Below are 16,276 nucleotides of genomic sequence, written 5' to 3' on the forward strand. Positions count from 1 at the left end.
ATACCCCTACTGCAGAGTCTATGGAGAAAGGATGCATATGCAATCTTTCAAATGCACAACCCTTCAAATGCACAACCCTAAGCCTTAAGCATTAATGCAGAGTCCATAGCTATGCTGGAATGAGCTCAAATTTCTTTTTCCAAGTGTGATGAGTTTCACTCCCTGACTCTCCAACAGCTGTTCCCTTCTATTTTACCACATCTTTTTTCCTGTGATTTTTTTAGACCAGGGCTGCCCAATGAATAAGCCCCCACAGACCACACGAACGCTCCCCTGCAGCACATACCTGCGCATCCTACACTTCCCTGGTTACATTATGCAGGTGCCCAATTGTAATTTCCCCCTCCCAGCTGCAATGTACATGCACAGTTCTCCTTACACAGAACCCTGAGCCTTCCATTCTCTCCCCCAGTATGTGCGTGGAGAGGCCTAGACTCATCATCAGTTCTCTATGCTACTGTAGTGTCCCCCCCCGCCCCTGCGGTAAAGGCAAGAAGTGGCAGCTGAATCAGGGCTGGAGACTGGTTGCTGTTGTCACCAGAGCTGGGGAGGAGGGTAGTGGCTGGGTGAGAGCTGAATGAGGCCCACAAGTTGGACAGTCCAGGTCTAGGCTGATCCATTTAAGGTCTGGTTTGCATTTGAGAGATGGTCTTTTCTATTGTTTCTAGGATTCAACAATTCATTCCAAGTCCAGGGTTTATTTAAAAAACTAAGCAAAGTAATGTAGGGTAATTAAATTTTATTAACTTATTGACAGCTTGCATTGCTCCCAATTCAAAATGTATTCCTTAAATTCTGTAGCTGCAGATTTTTTGTTCTTTAGCAATAACTTCGTCTTTTAGGAAGTTGAATACTTAATAGTATATTAAATAATTGGGCCACATCACCATAAATGGCTGTGAAAAAAATCAACAACTCCTGCTATGATAGTCACAGCCATCAGATTGTCTAGATTTTATTCTGAGGTGAAGAGTTTTCATGCCTTGGTCAGATCATTTACTTTTGTATGCAATTCAACTGTGAAACAGAGATAATTACTACTTACCCCTTTCAGAAGAGTACCTTAAGGCAAGATTCAGACTATTTTGTGGAGGTTGGTGTACTTGAGTGGAAGGCAGTATTTCAATGACAGAATTTCAGTTATGCTAGTACCACACATGCAAAAACTGCATTTGAGAACATGGCCATGTGATGAGCTACTATGAACTGGGGTAGAGTGCAAACCAATTTAGGTTTCTTGTATCTCAGCTAATATTCTAGCACAGAGTATCAAAGATGCAGCCTGTGGACCTGTATAATCCAGCCCAAAATACTGCCCATGAGACTCAGGCTGGAATTGCACGTGCAGCACACCCTAAAACAGTCTGAACGCCACATGAAGCAAATGGGACTGGTCCAAGGTGCGTGCTGCATGTGGCACCTGCACCAGATAGACCAGCCCACATACTGAATCCAGATTGCACAGACTATAGGCCTGATAACAGTGTGTGGAACAGTCCCATGCCACTCCTTCTGCCCACAGGACCCAATGAGCTTGATAACCCTGTTGTAGCACACATGGTCTTACCATAATAAGGCAAAGCACACTCTTTTTTGCCTTTTCTTTTTGGAAAAGGAATCATGCATCAGAAGTGCTTAGGAAGCTGAAAGTAAAACTTCTTTTAAATTTACATTAGCAGTGAGAAGGCTGTTACAGCAATAGGCTTCAGTGTAGTTCTTCACCTTGAGTCATAGTGACTTAAATGGGTGGCTTTCCAAGTAACTTTCTCTGTTGACAGTTACTGTCTTTGGACCTGTTGAGGCAACACTCTTTCAGAAGCTATTTGCAGCTGGCTCTACCACAATATTTCCCTTGTCTTTCTCTCTCGCATTTTCACGAGCCGTTCTGCTCATAAGATTTAAATGTAGCTGATAGTCTTCCTTTACCTAGCATGATGAGTGCAAGACAACTCTACATCTTAAAAAACCAGTCCTAAAACTTATTTATGATATTAGTTTTATAGTTAGGAGTCATGTTTTTCCAAAAGTGATATTGGTTGCAGGATTTAAGACCTTAAAAGCCTTTATTTTTTGGAGCTGCTAAGGAACTGCTGTCTGATAAAGCAAGACATCTTAAAGCTCTCAAAATCTAGTACCCAATAATTTAGCTTCTCTGAACTTGTATTACTTTCAGAATATTTGTGTGTTGTGGGAGTGGAAACAAAGTGCCTAATGAACAGGAATAGGAGTGTTTTTCTCATCAAGGATCTTTTTTCTTTTATGTGTACATACTTAGAGATTTTCAACTTAAATGTATTATTATTTTGTACAGTATTAAGCCTGGCCAAACAATGAATGACATCTATTGTCATATAAGACAAAATTATCTATTCTTGATATTTATTCAAACAAAAATACTTTACATTTAAAACTGCATAAAAAGTAAAGAACTATTTCTTGAAGCTTCCACAAAGAATCAATGTCTTTCTACTTGAAATGTCCAAGCAGGTATTTGTGAATCCTCCCCCGTGCCAACCAACCTATATTTCAAGTTACATTACTTAGCAAAAAACATTTCACAACTGAACAGCAAGTCTCAAGCGTTTGCTGCATGCATTACCCAATACCTTTAGCTGTGAGCAGGTAATAGTCTTATATAGATACACTTGTCTAATCCAATCATTTGTAAATGACACTAGTTAATAAGTTTACTTCACAGTTATTTGCCAATTGATCACCTATATGCCCTTAGTAACATAAGTTAACTCTAAACATTTATCACACTTACTGGCATTTCTATAAATTCCACTCAGATTAAAGTATTGTATAGTATAAGTTGTTAAGAATCAAGCAATATCAAGGTAAAAAAAAATCTAAACACAAATGCAGCCTTACTGGTTACTTTCTCCTCAAAAATAAAGATTGATGCACATATTATGCAGCCCTCTGTTATTTGAGCCTGAAATTCTAATAAGATGGCATCCTAAGTGATATCAGTTCAGTTGTAAGGATAAAGGATTGTTTGCTTTATACTCTAGAACAAAAGTTTGGTTTGTGTATTTGATTACACATAACTGGACCAAAATGCCTCAGTAGAAACAGCAATACAACACAACATAAGAAAAGCTATAAAACTATACTCAGTCAAACTTTAAGTAGATATCATGAAGACAAACATATTCATAGCATTTGTATATATTCTGGAGCATGTTTCATTTTGTTCTGGACTCTACTGTTAGAAACAGGAATAGGCCTTCAAAGTTAACACTTTAAATTTTGTCTCCCGCTATTTGTTTGGTAGTCTAATTAGTTTTCAGCCCACATCCTCTCTGTTTGCCTAACCCCTCCCCCCGCAATTGTGGATGAAGTTTGACACGTATATAAAACCCAAGTGTCACAGTAGACCATAGATGGGTAATAATTATCTCCATGGGTGGTCCTCACTAGTCCTATGGTATTGGCTCCTCTGACCTTTTAACGTATATTAAGACAGACAAATATTAGCTACTTTTAATATTACTTTTCCAGAAAAGCAACTGCTGCTGCTGCCATGGCAATATTCATTTACTATAACTGGCACATGAAGTTGTCTATATCAATGCCTGGGTTGCCAAGATACCTGGAGGCCTTTCTGCTTACAAGTCTCCATACTGTGACAGAAATTGTCCTCTCTTTACTAACAGATCATGGTTTGTTGCCCTCTGATGGCTGTTAAGTGCAGTGCATGACAGTAACATTTGGATGCCAAGACTCTTAGGCCTATTTGATCAAGCACCAGCAAGTTTTGCATGCCTAGCTCCCACTAATAGGTAGAGTTTCAGTTGTATAAGGCTCCTGAATTGGTAGCCAGTTGCATATCTGAGATACTGGGGAAGCCAATGTAGATGATGAGCAGGGATCCTGGTTTTCTCTGATAAACCCTCCCCCAACAATTTTCAGATTAAAAGTAACCCCAAATCCACATTTGTCCATGATTAAAATTAAATGCCACATACATACATTCATCCCCCACCCACACACACAGGCACCTACATGCACAGTATTTTTTCATTTTAATCACAAAAAAAAATGGTTACTTCTTTAAATCTGAAAATTGGATTTTTTTTTTTTAAATCAGAGACAAACCCAGGATACCTGATTATGAGTAGTGCCTACTAAAAGAAAAACTTCAAAGTCTCCTGAGACTACATTACATTATTTGAAGTAGTGAAAATCCAAAATGGACAACTCTGTTTAGTTAGTCACCTAACTTCAGAGCTAAGGAAGCCGTTTCCTGCCACTGAAAGCAACAAAAAGGAAAATCCCTGCCTTCCTGGGCCTCTTGGGCTCAGGAGGATAAGGTAGCAAACTTGACTATATCCCATTCTAAAAGCCATCTTGTAGAGCTGGAAAGCATTTTGCTGAAACCAAAGGGTCGTGCTATTTTTTTTTTTTTAATTTGCCCTCTTCTTTTTTTTGAAAGAAATATAGGATTACTGCCATTCCACAAAGCAGTGGGTATCAAATTAACACACCACATGGAATTTTCCAGTGCCATATGGAGTTTATACAGAGTTTGTAGCTTGCAAAAACAGGAAAAAAGAAAAACTGTCCCAATTCAGGAACTAGTATATTAAAAGCTTAAAACACTCACAGGTCCAGGCATCCCACTTCATTGGCCACTTCTAAACTATGCCAATTTAACTGCTGCAGGATCTGAATGAGATGCAAAAGATCAAAAAAGAAGTTGTTTACCCTCCTTAGTTGTAGCTATTTATTTATTTTTAAAGAAGCTCCATTCCAGGTACAGTGTCAAAAGTCCTTAGACAAAATCAGACTTCTAAAAATAGGGCTGTTGGGCCTGCCTATATAAGTTGAAACATGTTTCTCCAAGGATGGTATTCTTGAAAAGCTACACCATTTCAGAGTTACTCAATATTCTGTTCACTCATTCCTTTCACAATCATCTGGCATTAAGTGACTTTGGGAGTTCTGCCTTACTTTTTGGTGTTGTTATCATTTTGTCCCCTTTTTTCTTTTTCTTCTTAACAGAACACCAGTTTAGTTTTTCTATTGCTATGTTTTCTGTGACATAGGGTTTTAAGCCACCTGGGCCAGGGACTGTTACCTATTAACTGTACAGAGGCAGACATAATGGGTATCTTTAACCTTGGGGCTCCCAGGCTCTACCCATAAAATGAACTGAAATACTTGTCTATCAAGTGTCATTAGTAAGGGTGTACCTAAACCACACTGAGGCAAAATAGAAATAGCAGGCCACTTGCAATGCATTGCACCATTTGCACTGTCTTTCTTGGTGCCCCCTCCCCCACCAATTGGCTGAGGGGGTCCAGTGACCCTACCCCTCATTACTGATTGGCTAAGAGAGCTACCCATCATGTGGACCTGCCCCTTGCTGCTGATTGCAGAGGGACAGGGTCATACAATGGGCAGCCCTCTCAGTCAATGAGCAGAGAGGGACAGGGACAGGGGCAGGGACAGGGGGCAGCCACAATCTTTCCTGGTGATTCCATGCCAAAATTGCAGGGAATTGTGTTTTTGTGGAAGCCACATCTTTGTGCCCTCAGCCTAGCAGGTTTTTTGGGGGGTTTTTTTTTGTTTTTTTGTTTTTAAACTGTATTTATGAACACATGCCTTAGGAATTTGTTCCTTACTAAGTTTTATAGATACTTGATCTGTCATCAGTCTCACTCACTTTTTGTACTAAGTTTGTCTTGGGCATAGGAGTACAGGGATACAAACATCCTTCAGGTCACAACAAGTATCAACCCTGTAACGAAACATATTTTACACAAACTTCGGAGAGCCAGAGGAAGGATGGTTAAGCATTTGAATTTTGTAGCTCTGCTTGTAGGGAAAGAACAACCCTACATCACTTATACTCCGATTAAAAAAAGAAATCAAACCCTTATGCCCCAAAATACTTTATCTTTACACTGCCAGTGGCTTCCACAGCAGTAAAATTGAGATTTGTTCTGCAATGAATTCAAGGCATTTTCTAATTCACAGAGTAATAAATTAGCAAGTCAGGTAGTTTCATCAGTCATTACTTAGGCAGAGAAAGGACACTTTATCATGGCTATCGAACAAGTCTTCAAGAGACCAATACTATCTCTTCCATGTACTCTCTTCACTTCCGTTTCTGAGGATCATGGAGGGGTTTGTCTTCCTGAAACTGTGGCAGGATAACTGCTTTGGAAAAGCTGTCAGTGTTCAAAATTTTCTTATTTTGAGAGTATCATACTGAGTATATGACAAAACATTAGAAAATGCTCTCAGCAGCATGCTAGGCATCCCACCAATATCACTGGAAGCCAGACCTCCTTCCAACAAAGTCATCAAACCAAATCCACCCAAGTGATGCAAAATAAATTCATCCATCGTATAACAGAGTGGGAAATAATCTTGCCTGCCCCCTCCTAGTAAAAGTTAGGCTAGGTGTTAATTGTATGAGACTGTCATGGAATCTCATTTCTACAGGATCAATAATACAAAGTTACTTCTGGATGAAAGCAATGGATACTCTAATCTTAATTCTTTCTGAAGATTTTTTTTCATTGGAAGACTTATCACAATGAATTTCAACAAAGATTCATGTCTTTGATTTTGCCTCATAATTAATAAACAATTCTATCAGATCCCAATAGCTACATTCTATTGAGCTGTGAATAAGATGGTTGAAGTTTGATTATTTTTAAAAACACGGTTAAGATGCTGGTGTTTCAGCTGGAAAACCTGATTAAGTTCACAGTTAGGAATCCTCCTCCTCACTCAAGAAACCTCTACTGGTTGGGAAAGCAACTCTTTTTTTTCTAGTTAAATGGCTCATAGGAAATGTTTTTTGTAGTGAATCATGCCTTGCCACAGGGTTAGACTTCAGCACAAATCTGTTTTCTGAGAACCCGGAATCATTACTACTAAAATGTTTCATACTATAAAAGTTAAGCACAGACTTTTTCAAAGGGCTATTTTAGATGCTCAAGGATGAAAGCTTTAACAAAATCACAGGAAGAATAATTGATTTAATACAGCAGAAGAAAATGCTTTACTATCTTTGGCTATCTACAAAATAGAGCTGCTGTCTAAAAAGCTACTGTCGAAAATAAGCATTTTTGAATAAATGTTTAATACTTAGTGTAAGTGGATAAGTGCTCTAGGGATTTCTTCCACCCTTCAAAAACAATATTCAAGTGTTCTATTAAGTCTGCTATGGAATAAATTTTGTAGCATCTATTGAGTCTTTTAAAATATTAAAGGAAGCATCTCAGGCCCCTGGTAGATGTTATATTTAAGACAATTAAACTTTTCATCACATCTTAAATAGTAACCTAGCCACACTTTCAGGTAATTAAGGGCAAAACAAAACACAAAGCCAACCACAAAAATTTATTCACAAGGTTAGTAGAAATTTTGTGGTTGGTTTTCATTTTACCTGAAACTGAACTTGTGGAAAGGTTCTTGTTTTTCTTATATCCCATTGTTTATGCTCTATCCTCTCTCACAAACTACATTTAAGGGGTCCATTATCTGCCATGGTAAACTGGATGAATGAAAAACAGAAACTTTAAAATCACAGGCTAATCTGTGCTAGCTCTTAAAACCAAAAACACACATTTTTATTTATGAAAAGTTAGTTCTTCTCTAGAAAAGCTGACTTTAAAATACAGCTTTATACTGTTACCATCAATTTCCCCTGTGATATTTTTCGTGTTGGCAATACATTCACAATCAACATTTCATAATACTTTTGTTTATACCTGTCCTAGTCAAGGGTTAAAAAAAAAAAGTCATTGTCCACAATTGAAGCTCTCCTGTTCTTGCTACCACCAAAAGCTAATTGGTTCTGGGAAGCTGGAAACAGTATATATAGGGACATTAGAGTAGGTCTGCTAAAGTCAGCCAACGGTAAGAAGAAAATGGAACCTAGGTTTTCTAATAAAAGTTGTCCAGCAGCTGAGTGGAAAGACAAGTGGGGTATTTGTCCTGAGAATACATTACGACAAACCTAGTTTAAATCTTCATGGGAATGGGGGAAAGGAGGTACCTGAAGGCAACAGCAGCCAGGGCCAAGTTTTGTCAGTCTGCCAGTTAATAACACTCCTCTGAAGTGTCTTAAAAAGTTAAACAAAAGCCTATTCACAGCTGCCAACTACTCATTTCACAGAAGGCAACTTTTTCCCTCTATCTTAGGCTTCATCTTTAATGCACAAGTATTGCATTTTTAATAATTAACTATTTTAAAGAGAGAATTTCCAAAGAAATTAAACAAACTGTGTCCATATTTCTTCATAGGTCCTCATATTATGAATTGGCTGGCCAGTCTGAAGTACAGAGAGGTTGACACAGCCAGCTGAGGCTCTTCATTTGGAAGATCATAGCAGTTTGAAAAACATAACAATACTGACACATGCAAAATACCAATTAAACAAAAAAAAGTCAGTCACCTATTAAAGTCCCATACTAAACAGCTTCTCAAGGAATTTTCCTCTTCACACCTACCTCTATCCTCTGCTCAAAGACAACAAGTAGATAAACTAAAAATTGACTACCCCTGCTAAACAGAACAGATCATATTGATCCTATAATCAAACAGCATTGGATTAGCAACAAAAAAGTTGGAATGATTTAACATATTCTGTAGAGAAATATACAACAGGGGATATAATCACACATAGTGTTCTCTAGGATTGATGTAGATTCTTCCAGCTCCTGGGTTTTGGTTTTTGGAACTCCAGTCCTGGTAATGCATCTGCTTGTAAATTGGGTACATTTGTTGAGGACCTTCTTGTCCCAATTGATCTCTCTCATCATAGTTAAGTTGCCTGACATTTACTGGTTTCTAGAATACAAGAAATATTAGAATACTCCATTAAAATACTTTCATTTTGCAAATATTTCTTCTGCACATTCTCTAAAATGCCATGCATCAACATCTGTGCCCATTCTTTACTCTATTTCAAGCTTCTAAGAACAAGACTTTAAAAGGTGTTTGAGTACCTAGTTCCTACTGAGATGAACAAGGGGTTTGGCACCTAAACGTCTTCAAACATTTGCCCTTTATTTAAAAAGAAGAGACACAACTATTCTAGGTGCTATAATTAAACTGGGGAAATATAAACTGAGAAAATTTTCTGTCCGACTTTCCTCATGAGATTGCACTGTGGAAAGCATCTTAGAAGGCAATAAAAGAAAGTCTCCCAAGAACGTGAGAAAGTACACAGCAGTCGATATACCGTAACTGTTACATCTGCATGACTAGTGATTCTAGCAAACTAAATCATCTTAACTGACTCTGGATGAAGTAGGATTACAAGCATAGCAAAACCGATCTAGTGTCACTATACAATGGTGCAGACGTTTAGTTATAGCATAATGTAACAGTTTGTACCTTTTGATAGGCATAATTATGTACCTCTATAACAGAAGTGATTCTATCAAACGGCTTTGATTTTTCTTCTTCACCAGTTATCAGTGTTGTCTAAAACTAATTTTAAAACATAAGATTTGAGTTACATTAAGCTTAGCTGATGTCTAGTCTTGTGAGATGTAACTGATGTCTACATAACAGAACAAACCCACATATATAAACTGTTACTGACTTGGATGCCTAAGTCTAGAGTCTGTGGTTGACGATATAGCAAAAAATCTTTTAAGAACTTGCATCAGATTTGTTTAGCGTCACATGATTGGGCTGTATCAAAGAATCATTTTACTTACTTTGTGCTGTGAATTTCTAGCTGCTCTCTCTCTGTATGGGCTTTGCAAAGGGAAATTCTCTTTCTGTAGGGAAGATAAATAATAGTGTAAGCATGCTTCAACACTGCAAATAGGTTTGACCATGATTTCTGCTGAAAAGCATTAAGTTAACAAGGCTTTCTACCTTGTCAGGCATTGATTTGATCATTTTTTCTAGAGGAAAAATTTTGACTAGCCCTTATTTCTGATATTTGCGAAAGCTTTACATGGTTGTTGTTAATTTAACCAATGTTATAGCTTTTCTGAGGAAACCCTTTAACTTTGCTTCTATTCAATGTGCAAAGAAAAAGTTACAGAAAAAGAAAACTTTTTAAATATCAATCAGCAACATGAATTAGGAACTTTTTGTTGACTTATTTCCAGGGATCCTGTTTTTCACATATTAAAAAAAAAAACCCTCTGATCTTTGGATTTAAAAAAAAGTAACCACAAATCCACATTGTTCCATGTTTAAAATGAAATACCACCAATATATAGATATGTATACAGCAGTGCTTCATTTTAATCACAGAAAAGTGTGGAATTTGGGTTACTTTTTTAAATCCAAAAATTGCTGGGGGGGGGGATTTTTTTTTTTTTAAATCAAAGAAAAGCCAGGATCCCTGCTGATCTGTCTACAAAGAAGTCAGCAGTCTTGGAAGCCACTTAATCATTGGGAGTAAGAGTGTATTTTTCAGTGCATTTTTCATTCCCTGTGTTTTGAATTTAAAACATGATTTTCTTGTGTAATTGTGATACAGTCAACTGCTTGAAAACAGCCATTAGGTAAAGTTCTGTAACATCTTATTCAAGTTAGGTAAAGGCTTTGCTATACCTTACACCACGGGTTTTCAACCTTTAAGGAGTGTAATGCTTCTGGTAGGTACCCCTCCTGACTGTACTCTCTGGACAAGTGGGCAGGGTCCCCCAGCAGCTGGTTGACGAGCAGAAGGGGGCAGCACGCTTCCCAAGTACTCCTTCTCTGCACCACCACTGCATACCCACTGGGGCCTTCCCAAGTACCCCCAGGGGTATACGTACCCCTGGTTGACAACTCCTGCTTTACACTGCAAGATGCACAAATGTTAACTGGTGTTAGTGCTAGCTTGAGTTTGGAGCAGTTGCACTTCAGGCCAATCGGGACCTGGAGGACTGAAAGGTAAGAATCACCCTGCATCCCTCCACTCATTCGGGGCTTCCCTGGCTCCTTACTGCCCACACCTACTTATAGCTGCCCACCTGTCTATTCTGGGAGTGCAGGCAGGGAAGGGTTAACTTGCTTGCCTGGGTGCCAGGGCTGCTGCTATTCTTTATGCTGAGCCACCCAAAGATCAGCAGTGGCAGGGGCTGGGCGTACAGGTTAACTCTTCCCCACCTGTTCCTCCAGGACAGACATAACAAGCTTCCACAAGCAAGCAGGAGAGAAAGGGGGCATCTGGGGAAGGTGGGCAGGGTGGGACAGACAGACAGACAGACAGACAGACAGACAGACAGACAGACAGACAGACAGACAGACAGACAGACAGACAGACAGACAGACAGACAGACAGACAGACAGACAGACACTAACAAGGTACTTAAAGCAGACTAAGCCTTACATGTCTATGTATGTTCAGGCAGACTGTTGCTATATATTTGCTTATGATGCATTATGATACACTACACTATAAAGGAATTCTGGCAAGCTATTTGCTCCATCCACTCCATGCATTGACCTGGTATTACAGTGCTTCCAGGACCGGTGCAAAAAAACAGGAAAAAAAAATTTTTTTAAAACACGAAGTACCTTCATTGCACACTTCTAATATTTGATGCATTTAAATCTAGTTCTTAATATGACAGCACAAGGTACAAGGAAAAGACAAAAATTTGCCCAGACTAATGAACGGGATCTTAAGAAAATGTCAGGCTAGGACAAAAATCCACAACCAAGAAAGCTTCCAGTGCAGTGATCCTTTTTACCGCTGAACTCTTCAATATAAGGTTTACGGGATTTTTTTTGTTTTTTTTCCACAAAAGGCAAGCTGTAGTAAGGACTTAATTGGTTTTAGGAACTGAACCACTAATAAGAGTTAAGGCCAGTTTATTCTATAACCGCAATACATCAGAAAAAACCAAAACAAAACAAAAAAAACTTCCTTTTTCCCCACAGGAGGATCCACTGGAATGGCAAGCAGGCTATAGTATTACTTACTTCATGTGAGCCACGATAAGTGAGGCTGTCTGAGAAACTCCCTGCCAGCAGACCTGTACACATTAGAGTAAGTTGACAGGTCTTTGGTATAAAAGATAATAGAATGAAAGGAGAGGTTCTCTTGAATTCCCTTTCAGACTCGCTTGTTTTCACTATTCATTGCTTTTGGCCTGTTAGACAATTTTGCTAAGGTAACCACCACTTGCTTGCTTCAAAACCCTGACATTATGACTTCATACCTTATGTATATAGGAAGGCATGCTTTATAAAGAATAATTCTTTTTCTATGCTCAAAAACTCTTGCATATCAAGAAGCCTCATCTCCGTAATGTTGTGAAATTCATAATGTAGACTATTTATTTCTAAGCTTTTAAATAGAAATTGGTTTTGCAGTCTCCTATATTATTTTCCTTTAAGATTGCACACGTGTGACTTATGTAGCTTGTAGCAAGCTAAAATTCTGCTGGATGTAAGCATATGTACCTGAATTTCAAATGATAGGGTACTTTGCATCACTTAAGTTACCTACATAACTCTATCTCTATATCTCTATATTTATATTTTACAAAAACAAATCTCACAAAAATATCACCATCACTATCTTTTGTCATTATAATTTACATCTTTCCCCATAATAGTGCAGGATTCATCCTAATATGCTTTATGGCAAAGCCACCATTTTTTGCTTAAAGTCCAGTATTTTTCTATCACACAACTTGCCTTATTCTTATTTGGCCCCTATTTGGATATCAATACCTTTGGGACAGCAATAATAGGTTCCCCTGTTTTAGACAATGCCCCCCCTCAGCTATTCATGTTCCCTCTGCACTCCTTTAATCTTATAACATTAACTGTGAAATACAGCATGTAAGCAGATAACTGTTCCTAAAGGTGAGTATTGGTTATTCTGGGTAGGAAAACATCTTAGTAGCAGGCTTTTCAAGTTGTTCATAATTAAATGCCTTTACCTATATTTCTCACATGTTCCTATACCCAACACTATCTTATGTTTTTCAATTTAATACCCATACATCACTGAGCTTCTCTAGTACTATGAAACAAATACAAAGAGCCAGTGACTTTGATAAGTTGTTGTGACAGACAGGAAACTGAACATGTGCTCCCTTGTATTTCAGACTACCACCATAACCATCAGGGCATTTTTCCTAACAGGTGTAAGAAACTCTGGTTGCAAATGGGAACAAAGTTCTCTCAAGTGTCAACTAATGGTTGCCGTGGTTTGTTTTAGACAATGCACAATAATCCCAAGCGTCATAAAAATTCAAGGAAGCAATTTGAACTCCATGTAGAAATCATGTTATGTATGTAGAATGTAGGCAGGATCTATATATTGCTCATTTCAATCTGATGACAATCACTCTTTTAGATAAGCCCAAGAATAGCTGGTCCCAGGTGATGCTAAAACTGACTGACCCTGGGTGACTGGTGCCTCCTGAGCCTGGGGTGCAAGGCACATTTTGTGGGCAGCAGCATCAGCGGTGGGTTGGCAAGCAGCGACCTCCCACAGAAGCGAATGTCGACAGCCGGGGAGGAGGGATGGTGAACAGCGACTGCCTTCAGAAGCTGGCATCGGCTAATCTCAAGGGAGCACTTGCCCCCCCTGCCTATGTGACTGACACTGGTCTTTACACAGTAAGGAAGAATATTTAGTCATGGTCCCAAATGCCAGAATTACCTAGGTTCTAGTTCAAAACCCCACAATGTTAGATTTAAGTTGTATTTTTACTCATGTACTAATGCTGTATTATACAAGAAGTTTTTGTAGAAGCAGCAGCCTATACTTCAAGCAGGAAGATTTTCCATATTTCATTAATAGTTTGTCTTCATCAAGTTTTCCCTTTGGCTTCTTAGATTCACACTCCTATTCCCCCTCACCTTCCTGATTTATTACATGTTGGGCAACTGGACAAATGCAAACACCAGCAATTTAAAAACTACGTGTGTTGGGGGTAGGGAGTGGCGTTCAGGAGCATGAGGTATACATTGCTAAAGTCTGAATAATGAAGAACTTTAAGAAGTTCAGCAGATACTTAGGGGGTCACAAAAAGCAAAGAGACGCCAAGCTTTATAAAAATGTAAGTCATCAATTTTTTTTAAATGCTTGCCTTCAAATCTTTGCTCTGCTTGCCTGTAACTATGCCTTATGAAGCTGGTGCTTTTTCATTGACAGCAGTTCAAATGTTTGAAAGCAAACTCTCAGGTTTAGCGACTCCTAGCATTTTAACTCACTGAAATGGAAACGAATATCCTATAAGGGTTTCTTTTTCTGTCACTCATTTATCACCTCTTGGGAAAGATGCCAAAATCTGAAACTGATTTGAGAATAAAGTATGAGTATCACAACAACAGACATCAATATCCTTTAGACAGAGCCATCTAAGGTTACTGGGCATTAGTTTCTGTCTCTTCTCTGCTGCCATCATTGTGAAATGTTTCAGGTGAGTAGGGAAATATAGGCAACTCAAGTTTTTTTTTTTGTTTTTTTTTTTTTTTAATTGTCAAAGAATGCAGAAAATCCAAAACCATCAGCCATTCACAGTGCAGGACAAACACTTGAAATTTATCAGTCTTTCTAGTACTGTGAACATATGCTAACCAACTAGAAGTCACTTGCCCTGGTCATATGAGAAAATGCAAAGCGTGTCTAGCTATAGCTAACTCTTTAAAGGCCAAGACGTGATTTCAGTAATTAAGATAACAAAAGATTCAAATCTTATGTTCAATTGGTCTAAGTTTCCCAGATTCCAATATTTGCAGCATTTCTCCTTAGTCAAGGCTTGGAAGCTATCACATACCTTATCCCATTTGGGGGCCAGTATGTTAAATAGTTTAGTTTGGTCAGAGTAGGCCAGGAAGAGGTCTCGGAGGAGGCAAAACTGCTGAAGAAATCTTACTGCTGAGCAGCTGAAACTGAACAAACAGCACAGCACCTATTGTCACCATACTGGATCTATGCCACAAGACTGAATCAGTAAACACAGACAGACTATTACACTAGTTTTAATGCCCTGTTACTGACCTCTACTACTAAAGAATTCTTTTTCATTAGCTCAGGAGCACTTATATAATAAACTGAGTGACAAGCCATCACATTTCCGCTTGGGTAAATTCCAAAATAGACTTGCAGCCTGCTTTTACCTTGGGGAAAGTCTATTATGTTCACAAAACAGTTACTTGACAAACACAGATACATTGGATCAAGTGGGGCAAAAGCCATGCCCCCTTGTCAGCTTTGTGGCAATTGCAGGAAATTAAACCAACTGAAAACAACCCAGTGCATGAAAATGAAGGGAACTCAGCTGCATGTAGTTACTAGCTGTAGGGCAAAAAGGCTCAAGTATGAACGTGACCAAGTGGCAGCAGAGTTATTGTCACTGGCGCAATTAGGAAACACCAATTTAAACTAATGAGGCTGGGAAACAAAGCAAGAGCTAGGAAGTGGCAAGCAGAACAGGAGGATGATTCATCTCTCAACATGGCAAGTCACGTGACATTAGCCAACATAATGAACACAAAGAGTTAAAATGAATACAATGATATGTATAGGAGAAAAACAATGCTAGAGAAAACCTGAAATTCCTGGTGAAAAAACAGCTTCTGAGGTTTGGAGGGGGGCAGCAGGGGAGGGAGACAAGACAACTAAATGTGATTACAAATGTAGTTGCCCCAAGTATATACACCAGCATAATTATCATGTAGGCATCTGTTAGAAGTCCTACTAACTCATATTTTAGACTCAAATCAGCAGTGGTCAAACACTGGGCTTTCCTCTTGCCACATCTGCTGCACATCTGTATTGTTTAGGTAATAGGAAATACTTGGGGGATTTTGGGGGGGTTCTTTTTGGGGTTTTTTAATCTCCTTCACCTCCTAATTAGAAAAAAATGTTTGGACTTCAAAATATGATTTATTCTCTTTCTTCCGTAGGCATTAAATCATTTTCATAAATAGCCCATCCAGAACACTAGTGTTACTGTGTCTTCTCCCTGGTTAGTTTCAAATAACTTGCAGTGAAATATTAGGGAAAGCCACACAAACCAGGAATAAAAAGCCTTTTTTACTGGACTGCCTTGTTCCAGGGAACATAGGGAGTGACATAGGAAAAGCAGGTAAGTAAGGACTACAATACGCTTTAAAAGGTACTTACTGGGCATTGTCTACATAAGATGCTATGGTGATGTAGCATTGGTGGGCACAAACAGTGATGCTGCAACTATGTTGCCGTACCAACACACTTCCTTGCTATAGCACCTTACAACAGTGATGTAGAAGCTAAAAATAACTGTGTACTGCCAGCCTGGCACAGTAATGGCTGTCCTAAAGGGAGTACTAAATGACAGCACAGGA

At 38.7% G+C, this 16,276-nt stretch overlaps 1 protein-coding gene across 1 annotated transcript in view; it reads right to left on the minus strand.

Moving 5' to 3' along the window:
* Positions 1–2,085: 2,085 nt before the first annotated feature.
* The window catches only part of NECTIN3 (nectin cell adhesion molecule 3), a 131,614-nt gene continuing 117,423 nt past the window's right edge, over positions 2,086–16,276 (minus strand). The window contains exons 8-9 of the mRNA XM_090057931.1: positions 9,697–9,759; positions 2,086–8,818 (exon numbers count right to left, since the gene is read on the minus strand). Of these exons, the coding sequence (XP_089914057.1) occupies positions 8,645–8,818; positions 9,697–9,759 (237 nt within the window). The 3' untranslated portion in view covers positions 2,086–8,644. The remainder of the gene's footprint in view (positions 8,819–9,696; positions 9,760–16,276) is intronic.

This window comes from Crocodylus siamensis, chromosome 1 (assembly GCF_052110815.1).
Source record: "Crocodylus siamensis isolate JL-2025a chromosome 1, ASM5211081v1, whole genome shotgun sequence".
Taxonomy (NCBI): Eukaryota; Metazoa; Chordata; order Crocodylia; family Crocodylidae; genus Crocodylus; species Crocodylus siamensis.